Source organism: Wasmannia auropunctata, unplaced genomic scaffold (genome assembly GCF_000956235.1).
Source record: "Wasmannia auropunctata unplaced genomic scaffold, wasmannia.A_1.0 LD334880.1, whole genome shotgun sequence".
In the NCBI taxonomy this organism is placed as follows: Eukaryota; Metazoa; Arthropoda; class Insecta; order Hymenoptera; family Formicidae; genus Wasmannia; species Wasmannia auropunctata.
The window spans coordinates 788,647-809,588 of record NW_012028010.1 but is presented as its reverse complement, the minus strand read 5'-3'; the positions used below and the strand labels follow the sequence as shown (position 1 = coordinate 809,588).

At 33.6% G+C, this 20,942-nt stretch overlaps 4 protein-coding genes across 4 annotated transcripts; 2 read left to right on the top strand and 2 right to left on the bottom strand.

The window, feature by feature from the left end:
• The first annotated feature begins 50 nt into the window (after window positions 1-50).
• On the top strand, window positions 51-1,151 carry LOC105457930 (mediator of RNA polymerase II transcription subunit 11). The gene is made up of 3 exons (XM_011702900.1): window positions 51-405; window positions 668-808; window positions 904-1,151. The coding sequence occupies exons 1-3, from the start codon at window positions 330-332 to the stop codon at window positions 1,023-1,025; spliced, it is 339 nt and encodes a 112-aa protein (XP_011701202.1). The 5' UTR covers window positions 51-329; the 3' UTR covers window positions 1,026-1,151.
• Window positions 1,152-1,498: 347 nt separating this feature from the next.
• On the bottom strand, window positions 1,499-7,512 carry LOC105457944 (rho guanine nucleotide exchange factor 7). The gene is made up of 13 exons (XM_011702918.1): window positions 6,873-7,512; window positions 6,607-6,733; window positions 6,231-6,408; window positions 5,929-6,144; window positions 5,356-5,554; window positions 5,040-5,267; window positions 4,878-4,956; window positions 3,293-4,645; window positions 3,167-3,180; window positions 2,589-2,769; window positions 2,410-2,511; window positions 2,234-2,321; window positions 1,499-1,891 (listed from the first exon to the last, which is right to left on the bottom strand). The coding sequence occupies exons 1-13, from the start codon at window positions 6,939-6,941 to the stop codon at window positions 1,738-1,740; spliced, it is 2,988 nt and encodes a 995-aa protein (XP_011701220.1). The 5' UTR covers window positions 6,942-7,512; the 3' UTR covers window positions 1,499-1,737.
• Window positions 7,513-10,404: 2,892 nt separating this feature from the next.
• Window positions 10,405-16,480, top strand: LOC105457928. Its single transcript, XM_011702898.1, has 6 exons — window positions 10,405-10,942; window positions 11,964-12,211; window positions 13,322-13,644; window positions 14,035-14,278; window positions 14,686-14,966; window positions 15,474-16,480. Exons 1-6 carry the CDS (start codon window positions 10,807-10,809, stop codon window positions 15,712-15,714), a joined length of 1,473 nt encoding a protein of 490 aa, XP_011701200.1. The 5' UTR covers window positions 10,405-10,806; the 3' UTR covers window positions 15,715-16,480.
• Window positions 16,479-20,294, bottom strand: LOC105457929 (protein lethal(2)essential for life-like). Its single transcript, XM_011702899.1, has 2 exons — window positions 20,155-20,294; window positions 16,479-18,672 (listed from the first exon to the last, which is right to left on the bottom strand). Exon 2 carries the CDS (start codon window positions 18,664-18,666, stop codon window positions 18,124-18,126), a length of 543 nt encoding a protein of 180 aa, XP_011701201.1. The 5' UTR covers window positions 18,667-18,672; window positions 20,155-20,294; the 3' UTR covers window positions 16,479-18,123.
• Between the last annotated feature and the right edge of the window lie 648 nt (window positions 20,295-20,942).

Sequence of the window (20,942 nt, the reverse complement as noted above, 5' to 3'; positions counted from 1 at the left end):
TTCGATGCGCATGCGTAGAAAACTGGTACCCCTCTCCTCTGACTCCTCATGTACTACGCAAGTCGCAAAGCGATGAAAGATTGCGTTCGCTGTGTTCAGGCCGTCCTAACCTATCAAAACAGTCCGAGATTTTTTCCTGTGTTGTTTGATATCGAATTGATACTGATCATTACGCGGTGTCGTATAATATTCAACGTTTTTTCAATATCTTTTTTATCGCGATCGCGAATAAATTGGGCTGACATGTGCAAACTTCACTGAAGATCCTCGGCAGAAGCGTTGAAATTCTCTGACTCGAAGATAACTGTAGTTTACAAATAAGAATCACAATGACACCGCCGATGGAAAGGATCCAGATTTTGGAGTCTATCGAGAAAGATATTATACAGTGTTTACAAAGCGCAGGTAATCGTCCAGTGTTTTTTATGAAACCGTTAGTATGAATTTCTCTAGTGCGATATGTTGAAGTACAAATTACTTGCAAAACAAGGTTGAATGTACATATAAATTCTTTCATATAAAAATGCATTGAATAAGCATAATTTCATCAATATTTCATTAAAATTCGAGTTGAGGAAGGCTAAACTGAATAATTTCCAAGACACGAAACAAAGATACTCGACATACAAAATGTATGTACAATCAAGCTGTGTTTTATGTTACGCAGGACAAGCTTGCACAGAATTGAGCAAGGAGAAGTCGAGCTTGAAACAGGCGGAGTCGCAGACGCATCTATTCTTAAAAACTCTAGCACAATTGGAATCTAAATTAAGCGAGCAGATTAATTATCTCACACAGGTTTCTACTGGTATGTACACTTGTGTTTAACAACATCATTCGCACATTGTTTTCTTCTTCAATGTATGTTTTTAAATTAACAATTTCAATAAACGTTTCTCGCAGGTCAGCCGCACGAAGGTTCTGGATATGCAAGTCAAAAGGTACTGCAAATGGCGTGGCACAGATTGGAGCACGCACGAAGTAGAGTTAACGAATTGGAACGTATAAAGAACAAGCTACGATAAGTTTCCTACATAATTTTTCTCAATCTGAAATATATATTGTACCGTAAAGGCGAGTAACGTTACATTAATGTTGCTCATAACTCAGCTAAGAAATTATAATAAATTTACATACTTTTTTGTCAGTAACATTTGTCAGTTAAAACTTTTTTACCTGTTTACATTACAATAATTATTGCAACATATACATTTATAATCATTTTCACTACAAATTGCGTACAAAGACAATTATGACCACTGCTTTTGAGACTGAATTATGACTACATCCAGCAAAAACAAGCAGCTTAATAAACACTTGAATTAGCTGATTAAATTTTGAAGTTTAGACACTTGAATTAGCTGATTATATTTTTAAGTTTAGAAAAATAATTATATCCCAATTCAGTTCTAAAAGTATAATCCAATTGGCGCAAAGCGTTTATTAAGCTACATTTTTGCTGAACGCAACCAAATGTGAATTTTAATAATGTGACAACTTTCTGGGTATCTTCTTTATTGTCGGGTGTATACAATATGCTAGAAAAATACATAAATAATTTCTTTATATGTATATGTCTATCTTATACTTATCACATATATCATAAAAATAATAAATTTTATGAAAACATTCCAACACGCGATATATTATGCATTTTAAAACTTGCATGTATGAAATGAACATTGTAAAATTTAATTTTTTAACATTCTTTATGTTACATAATTCTTTGATTTATCCTCATCCGTCTATAACTCCCATGCTACGTTTTACCGTAGCAGCTAATGAGAGCCGCGATCTTCTCTCCTCGTCCAATTGTTTTGTTAGTAGCGACATTTGTGATTGCAAATCAGTCATTTGATTCTTCAAGGTTTTAACAGTTTCCGATAATATCCTGTGTATAAAAAGTATACATAAGTATTAATATATACACTAATTATATATATATATTATTCGTACTCTATCAATTTCTGATACAACTGTTACGAATATCGTTTAATTGCTAAGCTTATATAATATAATAAATAAAAGAATTAGGAGAAGAATAAGAATTAGGAGAAGAAAAAACTCCGTTTCTTCTTCATTAATTCTCAATTAATTTAACCAGTAACAATGATGAAGTATTTCTGATACGAGTTAACGCAGTTTTTTGTTATTTTTATAGAAATTAAATTTAAACATATTTATTTCAAGGAGGGAAAAATGTGTATTTTCGAAATAGCAGTTTTATACTCACCTATCATTACAAGATTCCCAATTGCCTCTATTATGCATCAGTGATATCCTATCCCGTGATTTTTGTGATGACTCATAATCTAACATAGCTGAAAAATAAGAACAATTTTTTTCGTAATATAAAAGATACTTTGAAAAGTTTCAATATACCACACCAATTAACTTGTAGAAACTTACTATTAGACTCTCCAGAATGTACAGTGAATCTAGCATTTACAGAAAGACAATAACCTTCTATTACTTTCAATATGATTGCATCTTCTTCAAACTGTCGCTCATCTACGAGATAAAACATACAATAGAAAACTTGGTCACATATATTAAATACTTAATATTTAGTATTAAAATAATCTTACTGCATGATCTTGGTGAGCGTGATGTATCTGTAGTAGTATCTATTTTTCCAAAATTTTTAAGAGAATACAGGGGAGGAGCAGGTCTTAAGGATGCAATACTCCAAGGTGTCTTAATTCCTGGAGATGTACAATGCTCCATTGCCGGTCGTTGGTGCTTTCCGTTCGATTGATTGCTCGTCTGCTATAATAAATAAGAACCATATGTAATATTTCAATACTATCGACACATAATTAAGATTGTTTCTATGCACAATACTTGCACAGACTAAAAGTTTCTCTATTAGAATGTAATTTATATTATGTATACACTGTTTTGCAGAGTTCTATTTTTAATAAACATTTCTTCATATAAAGATACAAGCTAGAAAAGAAGTACTATAATTATAAATTAGATTGGAGTGCACGCCCTACCTAAAGACTAAAGCTGTGTTTATAATCAAGCTAACTAGAATCTGTTGCGAAGTGAATGATGGCGACGTGATAAAATAAAGGCATACGCATAAAAATTTGTGATGTTTCTCAGGAGACTATTCTAGAGACTATATATAATGTATTATATTAGTAAAGCGACAGCTTACTTCACACAACATGGCTGTGAAATAAGAGGCATACTTTTGATAGAAAATGATAATTAGTAATAAAACACCAGCATGGTTAAAAAACTGAAATGATCAAAAAGAAACAGCCATGCCATGGAAGCTTGCCTTGTTCCGTGCATCCAAATATCGGGATAGATTTCTTGAGCCACCAATGAGCATATAATCCAGATGAATACACTTGGTTTGTCGGCTCGTCATGTTCCTCCATAATTGGCTGGATTGGACGAACTACGCGCCTCCCGATTTTCTTAATTACGCACTGATGCGCATACGGTATCGGTTGCGTATACCTTTTTCCTTGTACATTCCCATAATTTAACAGAGGATGAATAAATACAGTCTCTTGAGTTTTCTTCCCACTATTACTGGGCTCGTCGTCGTTAGCGTCGCTACCGACATCATTAGATTTCGCGAGGCTTGTACATTCGTCAATATTTTTCGACGAGGCCAGCGAGTGAGCACTGTCTCGAGGCGTAGAGCCAAATGGCGAGGTGCAAATACACTGATGCTCGAACTTATTCTCATCGTTATCGCTTTCGCTATGGGACGTTCTCACAGGATCTATATACTTAGCATGACTAGACGTGTACGACTTGTAACAGGAATTGATTTCGGATGAACGCAAGTGATAACTCTCGGCCATTCCCGAATCCGAAGACCGTAAGCTAATATTTGCGCACGTTTCTCCAAATTCTCTCCCGATGCTATCGCAGTTATCATCGTTCTGGGATGCGGAAGTCGTGGAATATCGAACCGGGACGTCCGAGTTCTTTGGATAAAACTCCTCGATAGCTCTCAAATATTTATAATTTACAGTCTGACCTCCGCCATGTGATATCTCCAAATGCTCCCGACAAAATTTATTGCGTGCTTGAAGATTTGACGTATACGACTTGCTTGACGCGAGCGGAACGTTCGGCAGGACGTGACTCGTTATAGCACCAGCGGGTAAACTCTTACTAGTCTCGAAGGTACATCGATTGTCGCAATCAACTCTCGGTGCGAAATTCGTGAGTGAGGAAGTGCTTGCTATTCCGACGGTACTGAGATCAGTATTGTCTATTACATATCTAACGTCCAGTATCAACGAGGATTTACGCAATATTCGCGGTTCCTCTTGCGCATTACTTTCATCTGACTCTGATCCTTCGCTAGCGCGAGTAGGAAAAATAGTGTAGGTCACATTGCACTTTCTCATTTTCACGCTAGTCAAATCTGGCCTCAGAACATATTGAATATATAACAATTTCTTCATCAATTCAGGATATATGACTTTTCTCCTCACGAGCTTCGCAAAGTATCTCGAGAGTCGAGCGTACGGAGGATGATGGAAACTCACACGAGGCACGGTTGGCGATTTCAGGAGGCTAGTACACTGCTCCTGAGTTAAGAGATCGATCCAACGCTGTCTCTCTTCTTTTGTGGCGCACAGCACGACGATGCTTTCAATCATTGGTCCTTAAAGCACATATACACACAATTCTTAAAACAATGATGTAATAATACGTATATATATTTATATATATATATATATATACGCATTATTACATCATTTTAATTTTTGTGACTTGGGAACAAAGAATATATCTGTTGATACACTTCCTTATTCCCACGTTAGCAAAATAGCATTTCTTATTTGTTTTGTGAGATAGAATCATGGTACATTTGAATAAAATATTGATAGCCATACCAGTGACTTCTAGAGCATTCCTTATCTCGTCCGTATCTTCCATTCCAGTTACATTAATGCCGGTTAACGGAAGTTTTCCCTATGCAGATAATCGCAACATAAATTAAAATCTTGATATGTTGTGTTTCTAAAGCAGTATAACAGAGATATTTTCAAATCTACCTCGTAAATGAAGGAACTCATCCTGGGGCTGGTACTAAGTACCAGCAGTGTGGTAGGAAATAAAACAAAGTATCTATCTCTACGATCTACGCCGGTCGCTAGAGTTACAGATCCGACGTGAATAATCTCGCCTAGCGAATTCAATTCTTCACCTTCCCAACCTTTAATTCCACTAGTTAATATTTGAAGTGCTAATTCACGCTGCTTACGTATGGAAGCGCAATGATCCTGCGAATAGAATGGATCACGATAAGCAAATTTTAATTAAACATTGATAACATTTTTTGACATGTAATAAATAAATGAATTATCATACCGCGATTTCCCTATATACTGTTATACTACGTTGAGTGTCTCCTCTGTCGGGATGATTTTTTTCGGTGTATCTTTCTAACTCTTGAAGCATAGCAGAGTATTTGTCCAATCTTCGGAACGGTTTGCTAAGACCAGTGGTTAATACCAATATACCAGGTGATATCGCTCCACTACGTTCCATAAATTCATTTAATTCATCTCTGAAATAATAATACACGATATATTTGCAATCGATTATTATCTTTCATAACATTGCTTTAATAATCCGCATTATATATTTTCTAGTGGAATATTGAATCAATGGGATCTGTGCTAAAACAGTCATTTGTCAAGTAAAAAATTCAGATCTGATTTCCAGAAATGTTCATATATGGTATTATAAATTTTGAATGAAAAAATATTCCACTATGATAAAAACATAGTATCCAAAATATGAATTTAATTTCAAAGTAGCCACGAACAAATCACAATACTGTGTTATCTTTCGAAAGGCAGAAATTTCCAAATTTCATATTGAAGACCAAGGCTCGATTCGTGCAAAAAAAAGAATAAAATATATTTTTAAAGTACCCACCTGTACCTATCTAATATGCAAACAGCTTGCGGATGATTGTTACAATATGTAGTATGAATAGACTTCAGCCTTGGCGCAATAGTTAAGAAAAGATTGCCCACTCTCGCAGAGAGTCCCTGCAAAATGGTTCCTTCCAAATTTGCCAACAAACATTGGTGAGTCTCCAAGACCTCGTGTATATTACCAAGTAGTTGCTTATACTCGTCTTTCTTCAGTCTACAATTGCACAGATTTCAAATGTAATATAGATATATAATATACAATACACATTTTTTTATATCTTATTAAGCGACATGACTTACATATTCGATGTTTCAAGAGGTTGTAAAAAATTATTCATCAGCCCTTGGAGCTCAGCTACATTCACTCTTTCAGAATCAACGATATCCTTTAACACTATATCGCGATTGAGTTTCTGATGCACAGGCGACTCTTGCGGACTCCTTTCTGGGGACGTCTTAATCGACGCATGACCACCATCTGTACGTATCAGAATATATACAACGTATATAAAACATGTGCAACAATTATTTTCAGTATAAAAATACAGGATTTGAATGTATTGAAACGTGTAGAATGTTAAACAAGAAAAGATCAAGATAAATGTGGATCAAATTATGTATTATTTAAGTCTCATTTAAGATATTAAAATATAAACATATTCAAAGATCATCGTACCTGGAACCTTATATTCCTTGACGTAATTCGAAGGGAACCAACCAGTCTTATCGTTCAATGTGCCCTCCCACCAGCCTTCGTCGTCCACCTGCGTTATCGTTATTACATCCCCTTTCTTGAAACACAGCTGGAAAAACAAAAGCACTGCGTATAGACACGTACAAATGTATTTTCACCCTGGGACAGTATCGCTCTAGGAGCGCGATATTTAGAGCACTCTACAGGAGAGAGGGAGAGGAGGAGGAGGAGGAGGAGTATTCACATACTTCATCGTTATTCTTCCCTTTGAAGGAGAAGAGTGCCGTGACGAATTTCGGCGCATCGGGCTTCGACATAATTCTCGTGTTTCGTTAGCCGCGATACGTAGAAGAATGTCGGTGATCTAATCCCGAGGTAGCGCGCATCTTTCTTTCACGGATCAACAGCCTTCAAAGGCCACACAACAAGGCCCCCCCCCCCTCCTCGCGATGCGACAAGACGCCTGTCTCGACCAGCACAGCCCGTAGCTCCTATTTTTAAGAAAGTCCGCTGCGTCAAAACTGGTCAGAACTCAAAACATCGACGGACCGAGGCACCGAGCCCCCTCGTCACATGTTCCAGCTGACCAACAACACACTCTTGCGCCTGTCACGAAAAAGTTCATCGCGCACCTACACTATGCACAAATGTGGAAGTGCAGTCACATACACATACATATATGCTCATTGTGATACAGTCGTATACGGTGCTGTAGTGACATACACATGCCCCGGAGCGTATGCGCACACGCGCTTCTGCCAAAAACTTTGATAGACTCGTGTCTATAAATAAGCGCAACCCGTGTGTCACGTGACTATATAATTACGAACACATCGCCGCAGGGTGATACATCGTCGCGGCCGTGAAGGTATTTTTTACCGCGTTCATCGCTTCGAAAAGATGCGAGTGTATTATAGACATCGAGGGCGAACGGAGGAAATGTCGAAAGAATGCGCTCGATTTATAATCAAGATTTAATTATTTCGTACAAATCAATTTTTATTTTACGATATACCGGCAAATTTAAATTTCCCGATATTTGCTATAGTTATAAAAATTCACTCGATCATTACACGTTCACATAATATAATATATATATATGCATCCAATGCAGCTTCTACAGAGGGAACTATTACAAAAAAGAATATTACATACTAAAACATATTTTACAACAAAAATTTGTGCAGAGAAAAACAAGAACACAAAAGAACGCTGGTTCTGTTCTAATATGAAATTAATTCGGAGATGGAACTGCCTAGTTTTCAATGAAAACTCGGCATTTCTTTCAATTAACGAAAGTTACAATTTGCATAAAATAAAAAGACTTTTCCTCTTATTATAGGGAGCTGGAGAAGAAAGCGCTCCAAGCACCACGTATTCCCTTTCTACGCCACTAACGTCAGATTGTCGCATGCGCAAATGATCGTAGTCAATCGGTGCCAAATTGCGACTAATTTGTTACTTCGATATTTCGAGAATCGCATTTCGATATAAGATTTCAAAAATCGCATATCACGAAACTCACCAGAGTCGCAATCAAATTGCTTCTAACTTTCTGAATAACGTAATTTATTTTAATTGAATGTAAATATTGTTTTCTTTTTCTTCTATATTTTATTTATATTTTATTTCTATTTACAGATATATATATATATATATATATATATATATATCTGTTTTGTATCTTCTCAGGATAAATTAAATCATCTCTAAGGACAGGATAATTGATTCTGATTAAAATCTATACATGTATAGAACTGTTCGGTATGAATTCCGAATTATTCGGAATTATTTTGCTTTCCTTTGAAAACATAATAGAAATTCGGAAAATAATTGAACAATTCTAATTGGAATCCATTCTAAACAGTTTTATAAAATTTATACAGTTATATATGTTCCTTAGCTAGATTAAAAATTAAATTTATTGAACAACTAATAATTATTTTATCTATTTTGTTAGATTTTTTTAATACGGATATTTGATCGATGGATGACATGCAATTATCAATATTGCAAATATTAATTTAATATCTGTATATATATTATATGCAATAAAAAGCAAAAAAATTGCTTTTATCTACATTTATCTTTTGAACAAAATAAACAATTTTTACACATTCAATATACATACAAAAATAAAAAATAATGTATATTATATAATGTATTTAAAAACTAATTAAACGATATAACGTATAAAAATCGCTTGAAATCAGTTCTTTTCACAGCTACATAAACTTTTTCGTTATATTTAACATCTAAATTAATTTCAATAAATCTTGTTGCAAATTAGTCGCATATTATATGCGTCTCGGCTGCTATGGCGTAACGGAAATCCATTTAACATCCGGAACAATGCTATTAAGGTCGGGACGCGAATCGGTTGCGAAAGCCAATCATTTTGAGATTCAATCAAGCTTGAAAACAACGTAAATTCCTCTATTTGCATTTTAAGCGACTAAATAACAATATAATTTTCTTAAATATGAGATCAATTGAAATTTTAAAATATTAAAAATGTATGTGTGCGTTTTAAATTATTGTCAATGAATTTATTAATTTTTAATATTTTTATATAGTTTTATATAATTCTTTGTTACAAATGATTTCTCAATGAATTTTTTAATTTTCAATATCTATAGTTTTATATAATTCTTATCTCATAAATGAAAGCATTTTTTTGTGTTGAGTTACAAAATTTCTATAATTGTATTAATTACTACTATTATAAATATTAATTATTTTAATTAATTAGAATGGAGCATATGCATTTTGGGCAGTTTGAGAAGAAATCATTGAATTTACTTCTTTTCTTATTCATTTTCATTTGCTTAATCCAAAAATTTTATTTCAAATTGTCTCAATATTCGGAAATTTTTTTACATTTTAAACAAAAAAAAATATTAATTTATTTTATTACTTTATCGAGACATATCAGCGAATTTCTCTTAATCTATTTTTATAAAACTCGTGGCTTTTACTTGCATTAAAGAATTACAAAGCGATAAAATATATCATTATTTTCTTCTGTTTAAAATGTGAAAAAATATGTTTCCCAGATACTGAGACAATTTTAACTACGATTATCGGATTCAGCAAGTGAAATTGAGTAACAGAAAAGGTGAGCCCAACAATCTCTACTCCCTAAAATCACCTAAAATGCATAAATTTTTACATAATAATTATATTGTTATTGTATTAGTAAAAAAAATTATATCGGATTTGCATAATAAGTTAATCAAAGTACTGCAGTCACTGCAGAGCAGCATTTCATTTTAAAATTTGATATATAGATTAAGAGTCACATGATCACAAGAAATGTCTTTTTTTTTTAGAAAAAACAAAAATTGCTTAAAAATATATAATCTATTTCAATTATAATATTTTGTACACTTATTTATTACACAGAGAACAAAATGTTGATAGGACTAGAATACGTGCTTGAACTCCGACACTATGCGTTCCCAAAACAACATCTCCTAAGGAATCTGTTTGTAGAATGAAGGAAATTCCTTAATTTTTCATGCTTATCGCGTCCAGAATAGAAAATTCGTCATGGGGATCGCTTTTATATAACCGATCGCATCACAATGCGATCCGCGTACGTTGATATCGTTAAAGTGAGACTTCAAAATCGAACGGATATGTATATAACAAGGGAGAAAGAGATGGGTGAAAAGGAAACATCGCAAGACGAAGGGCGGTGAGGGGAAAGACGGACGGAGATAAAGCTATTGACCCTCGCCCTCTCAATGACCTGTCGGAGATATCATTCCACTAAATTTACTGACGTGCGTCCTCGGTCAGTCGAACGCGTGCATACAGTTAGCTACGAGCTAGTACCGCTCGTCTTCGTTCACTGATAAACACTTACATCCCTGGGTAGAAAGAAGGTAGCAAGAATAATTATCAGTGTCAGTTGGAGATCGTGTCGCAAACCTGACTTAATCGTAAAATTGGAATTAAGTGATATACATATATTAATTCGTTGACAAAATCCATAAGTGAATGGTGAGGGATTTTTGAGGGAGGAGCTACGACGGGAAACGAACGGTGGGGATTCTGAGAAATTTATGATTCGATTATGCGTTGATATTTTTTATGATAGCGGTTGTATCGCAACGTCAGTAGGGCCAAGTATTAAGTGATATATTGGTGCGTGTCCAAGAGAAAGTACGGATTAACATGCGGTGCGAAACGCGCTCGACGCGATCGGAAATGCGAGTGTACGCGACGGTCTTCCTGGTGGTGTGCTGCTTCCTGTGTCTCCCATGTTCAGGCGAGGAGCCAAAAGCGAGCAATACCTTGTCATCTTCGATAGGTACGATATTACATCGACAGATGTAATTTAGTGAAATCGATCCCCAGCGCTGTCTATGTATTTTTTTAAATCGTTTAAATAAGCGCAATTGCATTGAATGACTTTTATTTCCTGTTGTCTCTATGTATTTCTCATCATTATTTAAATATATAAATTGTTTAAATATTATGTAATCAAATTAGATATTATGTGGACAGAGGAGAGTATAATTTCCCCAGTAGTGTAGCACGTCAATGATTCTTTAATCTTATGGAATAAAAATTAGGTTCTCAAAGTTTATTCTTTCTGGCCAGTTTATTTTTCAATCATAATCAAAATGCAACAAGAAAAATTATATATTCTTTATTTTCCATCTCCTATTTTCTATTGGGCTCTTAATAAATTATTTTTTAATAAATAATTTAAATTAAATGTGATTCAAAAAAATTGTATATTTGTAGACAAACGATTATAATGCTTAATATTTTATAATATTGAATATTTATTTTTAATCGGTTGCTAATATCAGATTTTCTATAAATTATTTAAATATTACTCAATATCTTAAATTGAAAATTATATGAACAAGAAACTATATTTTCCTTCTTGATTTAAAAGTGAACTTTTTAAGAAAGTCGCAATAAACTTTGAAAAACTAGTTTTTACTGTAGAAGATTGAAAAATTATTGACGTACTTACTACTCGTTTCATAATATATAACTACGACGCGCTGTTATTTTTTATGTAAACAATTTATTCTTGCGCAATTTACAGTCCAAGGAGCAGTCATAACATAGATTGTTATAGGATAAAGTTATCTCATTTGCAAGTCTCAATGATTAATTTTTGCGCAAGATTGAGAGCACAATAATTAATTCTTTGAACCAGAATTTACGTTTAATAACAATTTTTGAGCGTCAATACTTTCGTAATTAAAAAAAAATTGTCTCTCGTAAACTTTATAAATTACGTATTTTTCTATATTTACTTATTCACTTAATGTCGTTTTTAATTCGATTAAGCATGGTATGACTTATTCTAGGCAACAGCACGGCAGCTCAGATAGCAGCGGGCGAGCAGCGGCTCGGGGATCAGATTCGTGCGATTCTCAAGCATTATCAGCAAGCGGATCCGGTCGGGCTGCCGGGCGCGCCGATACCGGATCCGATGCCAGTGCCGGATATGAAGCATTCCTTCTCCATATACACGATGAATTTTAGGAAGATCAATGTTTACGGACTGACCAAGTTCCGTATCGAGCACGTAAAATCAGAACTGGCACATATGCAGGTAAAAAAGAAATTATATAAAAGAGAACGTCAGAAGGAAAGGTTTACAAAAGCGGAAGACCAAGAAAAAAGATATTCAAAGTAAAGTTTGAATTGATGCAACAGTACTTCCTTTTCAATGCTCTTCATTAATTTCTACGACTAAAAAATGTGTATAATGTATACCGTGTTATTATTATTAATTAATAATTTTAGCATTATAGTAATAGATAGTTATTAGTGCAATATTATAATCAGTTATTAATACAATAATATGAATAGGTTTTTAAAAATAATAAATGTTGATTAATACAATATTGATTTATAGTTATAAATCTGATGTCAGTGCCGAGACATTACTTACATATCTATAACTGCAAACACACAATATTACAGATTTTATTAACCAATCGATTTCCTTGTCAAAATAACACAAAAATGTAACAGAAACTTCACTATTAAATATAATTCTAATTATTAGACATAACATTTAGTAGAAATAATTTTTATTAATATTTCGTAGATGTAAAGTTTAGTAAATGCCTTTAGTAAACGAGAAGTAAAATGTTTGAAATTTTATATGAATATGCGTTTATGTTACGTAAAAAGTTTACGTAAAAACATGCGTTATATTTCAAGCAAACGTAGTAGAAAGATGATAAGTAATACAATCCGCGGCATTTTATAGTGGTGGAAACAGGAAGAGTAAAATATACTCTTCCAATTTTAAAATAAAATCTCTTTTTACTAATAATTTATACGGAAAAATATTTAAATTATTAATGAGCAAGCAATGTGTCTCTTAAAATATAATTTACTTATTCCAGGTATAGAATATCTTCTAGATTATATCTAGATCTTGATTTTTTTTCTTGTTTTATTCTTTACATCTTTTTAAAGTTGTTAATCTTTTATTTTTTATTTGTATTTATAATTATATATATTATATCACACATATACACTTATATTAATATTATTTATCTTATTCTATTATGTACTATTATCATATTATATTTTTATTCTATTTGTATATTTACTATTATTATATTTATTTTATTTTTGCGCTGTGACGCTTGTTTTTCTTGCAACTTTACGGTTTTTGCTGGAATGTAAAAGTAATTGTATTTTTGAGGTATCCGTCGCAGTAAAGATCGATGTTCTTGATATTCGTGGATTATACACATTGGCGTCGTGGCTCTCGAGGTCCGAGGGCGATTTTATGGTGACACTCACTGGCGTAAACGTTAATGGTGTTGCCAGACTAGAAGTGGGCACCGATGGCAAATTACAAGCTCAGGACATCGACTTGGATTTGACTTTCAATAAGATTGACCTGGACTTCAAGAACTTAGGATTCCTCGGTTCAGTTTTTCAAGGTGTCATCAATTCTGTCGGAACCTTCATATTTGACAGCATCAAACCATTTATATTGAAGGAAGTTAATACAAACGTGAGGTACGATCTTTTGATTCTTGAAGAAATGTTTCCTTTATGTCGAAAACTATCTAAAGAAATAAATAAAAACGAGATAAGTAGAGAATAAAAAACAAGAAAAATAACATGAAAAGTACTTGATTATTACATAAATAGTGATCAAGAATAATTGATTTTTCAAAATGACAGTCAAAATTTATATCAATTTTAATTTAGTTTTTGTATAACATGCATTGTTCTTTCTTAAAATTTTATGCATCTATTAATTTAAATTACATATTTTTTTAAAGTTTGCGTTTTAATAATAGTATTTTTGCTTTTATTCTCTTGAGAGAGAGAGAGAGAGAGAGAGAGAGAGAGAGAGTGAATTTTTCGACTTATTTTTTTTTTTGACGATATAATATATTTCAGGGGCGAAGTGAACAAGCAGATATCACAATTACCGCAATACTTTCCGAATTCGATTTCACCCTTCGATATGGCAATCGCAGAAGCCCGCAAGCAAGTTTCTCAGATGGGCTATGATCCGTACAAGCTAAAGGATTATACTCAGAGCGTCGGTGTATTCACCGTGACCTCGTCGCATACCTGGATCACTGGTCTGGCTAGTTTCTATCGCATGGGAAACATAACTATTACCATGGAGAATGGAACTGTAAGTGCAAATTTTTAAAAGATCTAATTAAGATATGAAATAAACTCTAAAGCATTAGCGTGCTAAAATATATTTTCAATCGAAGCGTTTTTGAATATGTTGAAAAATATTGCTGGAATACAGGCGCAGAAAAATTTTCTGTATGTGTTTCGAAGAACATATAACACGTGTGTTACACATGAATTGTAATCTAATTTAAAATAGATAAATTTCGTCCACGATTAAATTGCTAAACGCAAAGCAGCTGCGTCGGTCATATAATTGCAATCGTCGTTGCGTAAACATTACGTAAGGCACCGCGCTTGTAAATCATTGCAACGCGCACGGTTTTTGGGTTTTGCACGTGCGTATAGATGACGTTTGTTTACCGTGGACTTTGTACTTATACGCTACGACGCCTAATACAGGTATACGCACTCCTGGACGTCGGCACCCAGGAACTGGAGGGCAAAACGCACTGGGAGGTGAGCGTGATCGGCGGTTTCCTGTCGCGCGCCGGCACCGTGTCCTTCACCGTCCAATACTTCCGGGTGCAAGTGAAGCTGAGCCAGCCGCTGGACACGCGGAAGCGCGCCACTTTGGAGGAGCTGGAGCTCGAATTGGGCAACATCCAAGCGAGAATCCACGGCGCCGGCACGTTCGATTATCTCGTGGAAGCGAGCGTTAATATACTGCCGAACCTTTTAAGGTAAATCGTAATAGCCGCGGCCTTGTAAAAAATGCGTCTCGCGCCGATCTCAAGGTGACGCCCGTAATCGGCGATTTTCCGACACCGATCGAATCACAATGAGCATTAGGAGATGTGTCTAACGCGGTGAAGAAAACCATTATCCTTGACAATGCCGAAAAAAATCCTTAACAAGCGTTTCGCTTAAATTCTGTACGTTTCGAAGCGTTTTATTTGATGTTAAAGCAATCTTGCTTGCGTTTTTTAGCTTTTACAAAATTTCTCTACTTCTTATAATTATCTTCGTGTGTTATAATTATAATTAAAATGATCTGGAATATCTAGAAGACTAGAGATTATATCTTTGAGTGTCTTTATTAGACTCTTTTTGTTAGACTTTTATTCAAATATTTCGACTGAGAGAAGAAACAATTTTGTACTCGTATTTCTTTTTTATTTTTCTTTACTTTTTCAAGATTCCTTATTTAAGCTCTTCTAACTTTACTTTTTTATTCCTAACTTTCGTAGATATCAGATCATGGACGCGATCGAGGGACCGTTGAGGAGACGCATACAAGACGAGTTGGACACGGTAGACATGGAGAAATTGATCGATGAGAAAATTCCGGTGATCGAGGAGCAGGCTAGGTGGATGCAGGGTTTTGTACCTGCAGAGGAAACGATCTTAGAGGAACCCACGTTGTCACCGCACAGTCAAGACGATCAAATGCCGTTTTCTGAGAGCGAAGAGGAACGAGGGCCATCGTAAGAAAGGCGTCGATGAATCACAATCGAACGTTCAAGCTGTTAACCCCCCAGACGGCCAATAATTCGGGATAAATTCCCATTTATAATGTAAGCACGTATTGTACATCACGCGTGATGTATGCGTGTATTTTATATAATTCGTGTACATTTTGATTTTTTAAATGTTCTGTATAATTTATAAATAGAATTCCTTTTCATGAATCATAAATCGACCGAGAGCAAGCTTCGCAGCTCAGAAAAGAATGGAAGAATTGAAAAATGTATGCACGTCTTTGTGACACATTTGACAAACATGCGCAATTTATGTTCGATGAATAATTCAGTTACGACTTGACAAAATATTCAATAACGAAATTGACGAAATATCTATTGTGGCCTATATTTTTTTCATGCGCATAGATTTTTATGTGTATAATATCATAAATATATCAATAGAAGATGAATATTTAATAAGAATGAATTTTTAAGAATAAATTGACCTCCAAATCAAACCACTTTAATTTATACTAAAAAACAAATATTTATCAAATTTACAATTATAGAATACAAATTAAATTATATAATTGCAAATTTATTATACAATTATATAAAATTCCACATTTGATGATTATTAAAAAAAATAAAATCAAGAGATTAAATCACTTTTATCAAAAGGAACATTACTAGTATTATTAAAAACATTATAATTATAACTGCAAAATTATAAGTGTTATGTATAAATGGTTAGAGGCAAGGTTGTTCGACAATATAATAACAGCATACAAATTTAATTGATATTACACCTTTATTGAAGAAAATATTATTAGCAAAATATTATATTAGCTTAATATAGAAAGCGAATAAAATAGCAAATGACTGTGCGAAAAATATCGCAAGGATAAAATTATTCTATTAACGCTGTGGAATATATATATGCATTTAGTCGTCACTTGAACACAATCGCAACCGTCTAACTCGAAATACGTATACATTACATAATATCTCACCTATAATTCCAACTTACTTCCTGGCTGTAGTGACGAGTAATTAATACCGCATGATTTACCTATATCGATCATTTATGCATATTTTATGCAACTCGCATTCTTTGCCAAAAAGGGTTGTTACGTAAATGATCTATAAGTACGAACTCTAAATCGAATTGTCAAGCTAACGATAACACGAATAAATTAAGTGAACGATTATGTAAGAACGACAAGCTCTACAGAACATACGCAACAGCAGTTGTTACATTTTAATAGCGAGTCACGGCGGCATGAACCGTTCGAAACCAATCGCCGAGACGATCCCGAATGATGTAACGTCTAACAGCGTTGTAAAGCTTCGTCATAGCAGTGCTGTTGTCCGCATTCGTGTTTTTTTAAAGCTACAAGAAAATAATTAACACGATGCGTCTGTACATATATATATGTTTATACATATATATATGCATGTTTTTGTACAATTTTCTACAATTACGGCTAATTACACTACATCGAAATCATCAATCAAACCTGCGAAGAATGAGTCACGGCCGCAATTATCAAATCAATGCCTATTAATTTCCGCTCTTAAAAAGTCTTATATGCAATCGAATGCGAATCTCTATTTTGATCAACGTAATAGAATGCACATCTAATTCTGTAATCTTTTTTTTTTTAATCAATCTTGAACTGTGATGCAAATAACGATCATGACTCATTCTTGCTGACATACAGGGCAATGCTAATACATTTATACACACACATATATATATATATATATATATATATATATGTATCAGCAAGTGTTTTCGGTACCGATATATCGTTTTGATCGGTTGTACGCACGGCGTCCGAAATGCCTAGCCATATGAATTTGCAGGGGCACAATACATACATATATTTTGAATATACATATATGTATACATATATATGAACCAGTATCCCTGCAAGTTTAGATGGCTAGGCATTTCTATAACGCCGTGTGTACATAGTAATAGACATTTGTGGAGGAAACCGAATAACGCGAACCAGTCTGAAACTCGTTGCAGAAATATCTTTAATGTCCATTTCTACCAATGTAAATTAACTTTCTTGGTTTAACTTAATGTTTGCCTTTTTCTAGTTCTAAAAATTAGAAGAAGATAAAGAATAAATTAAACCGAGATTAAATTAATCTACATTGGTAGAAATGGGTCTAAGAATATTCAAAAATAAGACTCTAAACGATTTTTTCTCGCCAACATTTAAAACTTACCATTTCTTCCTTTTTAGATTATGGGCATCATAATATCATATGCGCGGTTACAGATAATGGCATATAACTCTGTAAACTATCAGCTCTAAAAATGGACACGGCGCTAAAAAATAATTCGAATATTTTTACCGTTTGATGTCTAATTTTTCAGACATTATAGACCATTATCGCGTTATCCGGAAACATTCCAACGTTAGTTTGCCTTGATGGCCGGTAAGTAGGTTCGTCGAATTGGCACATTTCGCTCGCCCACCCATTTATGCGATATTGCCCATTTGGACAGTCTGGGCGCTGTGATGGTCAGGAAACCATCGGAGGACAAGCTGGGCTTCACGCGGCCGACGTCGTAGTCCCTGGGCAACAAGTAACGACGTGTGAACTGTCGCGACACATAACCGGATGAGCGGTATCCGTCCTTCCTCTCAAAATGCCTGGCCTCAACGGTGATGGTCTGGTCGTCGGTGCGGACGGTGATCTCCTCCGGCGAGAAGAACTGCACATCCACAGTTATCCGATACTCGTCCGCGGTGCGTTCGACCCTTGCCCAGCCGCCTATCTCACGTTCTGCATCTTCGAATACGTCCCACCGCGGCCACCAGGACGACCGATAGCGGTACGACGGCCACAGATCGTTGTCGCGCACACTCAGCTTCCGGAAGTGCTCATCTATCTCACGGTGGTAGCGATCTATATCGTCCCACCAGTTGCGAAATAAGCTTCTCGATACCAGTGCCATGATTTTCTACAGGTAAACAGGATCGAACAGATTAATCTGTTTTATTTTTGTCGCATGTAATGGATTATCGCTTTTATTATAGAATTTTAGTTGGCGAGCTTCTAAATAAAACACAAAACGTAATTGTGACGTAATAACTGAATACAAACAAAATTTAAGTGTAATGTAATACGTGACAAATATTTATATAATGATAATAATAAGAATATAAATAATTTTATTATATTTGATAAAATAATTATAATATTATATATGTAAAAATGCAAGCAGATTTGTTGAATTGTTGAAGAAGAGCGTCTAATTAAGTATCTATTTAAAGAAATGTTTATGAGTTTTAGAAAGCAATAACTGCAAATGCAAAATAAAATCTAAATAAAATCTAAACACATGATATAATAGATAATAAGTATAGATTTAATAATAATAACAGGAATATAAATAATTGTATTGTATCTGGTGAATAATTATAACGTATTTGATAAATATGCAATTTGATAAATATATGAAATTAGTGGAAGCTAGACTACATCTCATTTAAAATATACTTCTTTAAATAATTATTTCAGATAAAGAACAGGGCAATACAAATACTTTTGACGTTTTTTAGGATGGAAATATCATCAAAATTATGTAGTTCAAAAAGCAGCGATATTAAGACAAGAGAGAAAGCGCGCTTTCTAAAATTGCTTTCTAGATTTTAAATTTATTGAAATTTTTTTAAATACTTATTTAACTTATTTTTTATCTAACTTATTTTTTAAGAATTCGATTAACTTAAAATCTAGAAAACAATATTGGTTTTTCTTTTACTATCGTCGTCTGCTTTTTGAACTACACAATTTTATGATGCTATTTTCCGATATTACAGTCTGAAAAAGGATAAAGAAAGAAATATTTACGTAGTGCCTTGTCATTCAATTTTGTAATATACAGAATAAATCATCTATCTTTAGAATTAGTTCTATCTTTAGTTTTTATTCACGAATGAAAATCACAAAACGATCGTATGACTTGACACAAAATAATTATATTAATAATACCTTTTATAATGAACATTTAAAAATTACCATTCACAAAACTAATGAATCTTGTAACAATCTCAGTAATAATTGCGATAAAAAAATATTGATCAGATAAATCAGGCTGGCATTTGAAACAAGAAGTTTTTATAGTAAACAAGTAAAATCGTGACGATTTAATATCTCTTACATAAAAATTATCCGAACAAGAAATATGTCATATGTTCAAAACTCTGAAAAAAATTTATAAATTCTTTTTCTATGACTTAATCATTTTTTTACGTAAAAACCTTACCATTATTTATTTGTCATAATTTCAAACGTAAATGCAGCAAAAGATGCGCGATAATTCAATTAATTTAATTAATTGAATTAATTAGAAAAAAATAATTAGTGTTAGTATAATTGTTGAACAATCTACAATGATCTGTGCGTGGTGAATTCAAATAGGAGACGAATCACAACGTACCTTGTCGACTTCTCGTTTCGTTCGTCAACACTCGATGTCACGTCGAATGCTCGATTCGCAAAATTACTCGTTGAACTGCGCAATAAGGGTTCTTCGCCGCGAAGCTCACCTCCTCCGAGCGCGAATTCCACTAACTGCGCAACCATTACCGCCGCGCCGATTTATATTCAGTTTGCCGCTCTTTTCGAGATCGTTTGATCGCGCAACGCGTACGCATGCGCGTGATTACATCAGGATATCTCGCGCGACTTATCGTTTCTTCTAATATCGCTTATATTTTAAAGCCCAATAATCTGTATCTTTTTCGAAAGATCTGGAAGGAGCATTTTGCGGAATCGAAATTGTTCTCATAAAATTAGAATATAATTTATGAGAAACAAGAGTTTTTTTCGTTATCCTTTCGAGTAAATCTAGGATCCCAATCTTTTTTGAACATCATGCATAAGTGTGTTTAGATTATAACACAATATAATTTATTATTAATTATACATTTATTATTATTAAATTGAAAAAATTAAATGATTACTTTTTAATCATTTAATTTTAATAATTTTTCTCATATTTAGAAATTTGTATTTTATATACCAGCTTAGGATAAATTTTTTAAATTAAATCTTATTATGAAAAAGTTCTATTTAACTTGAATATGGGAAAATATTTTCAAAGAGAGGAAAAAGAGAATAAAAATTACATCGATTCCAAAAATAAACTCTTTATTTCATTCATTATATCATTTTCTTTAGATAAAATTGTATAAAACATTTTATTTTGCTAAGCATAACTAAATT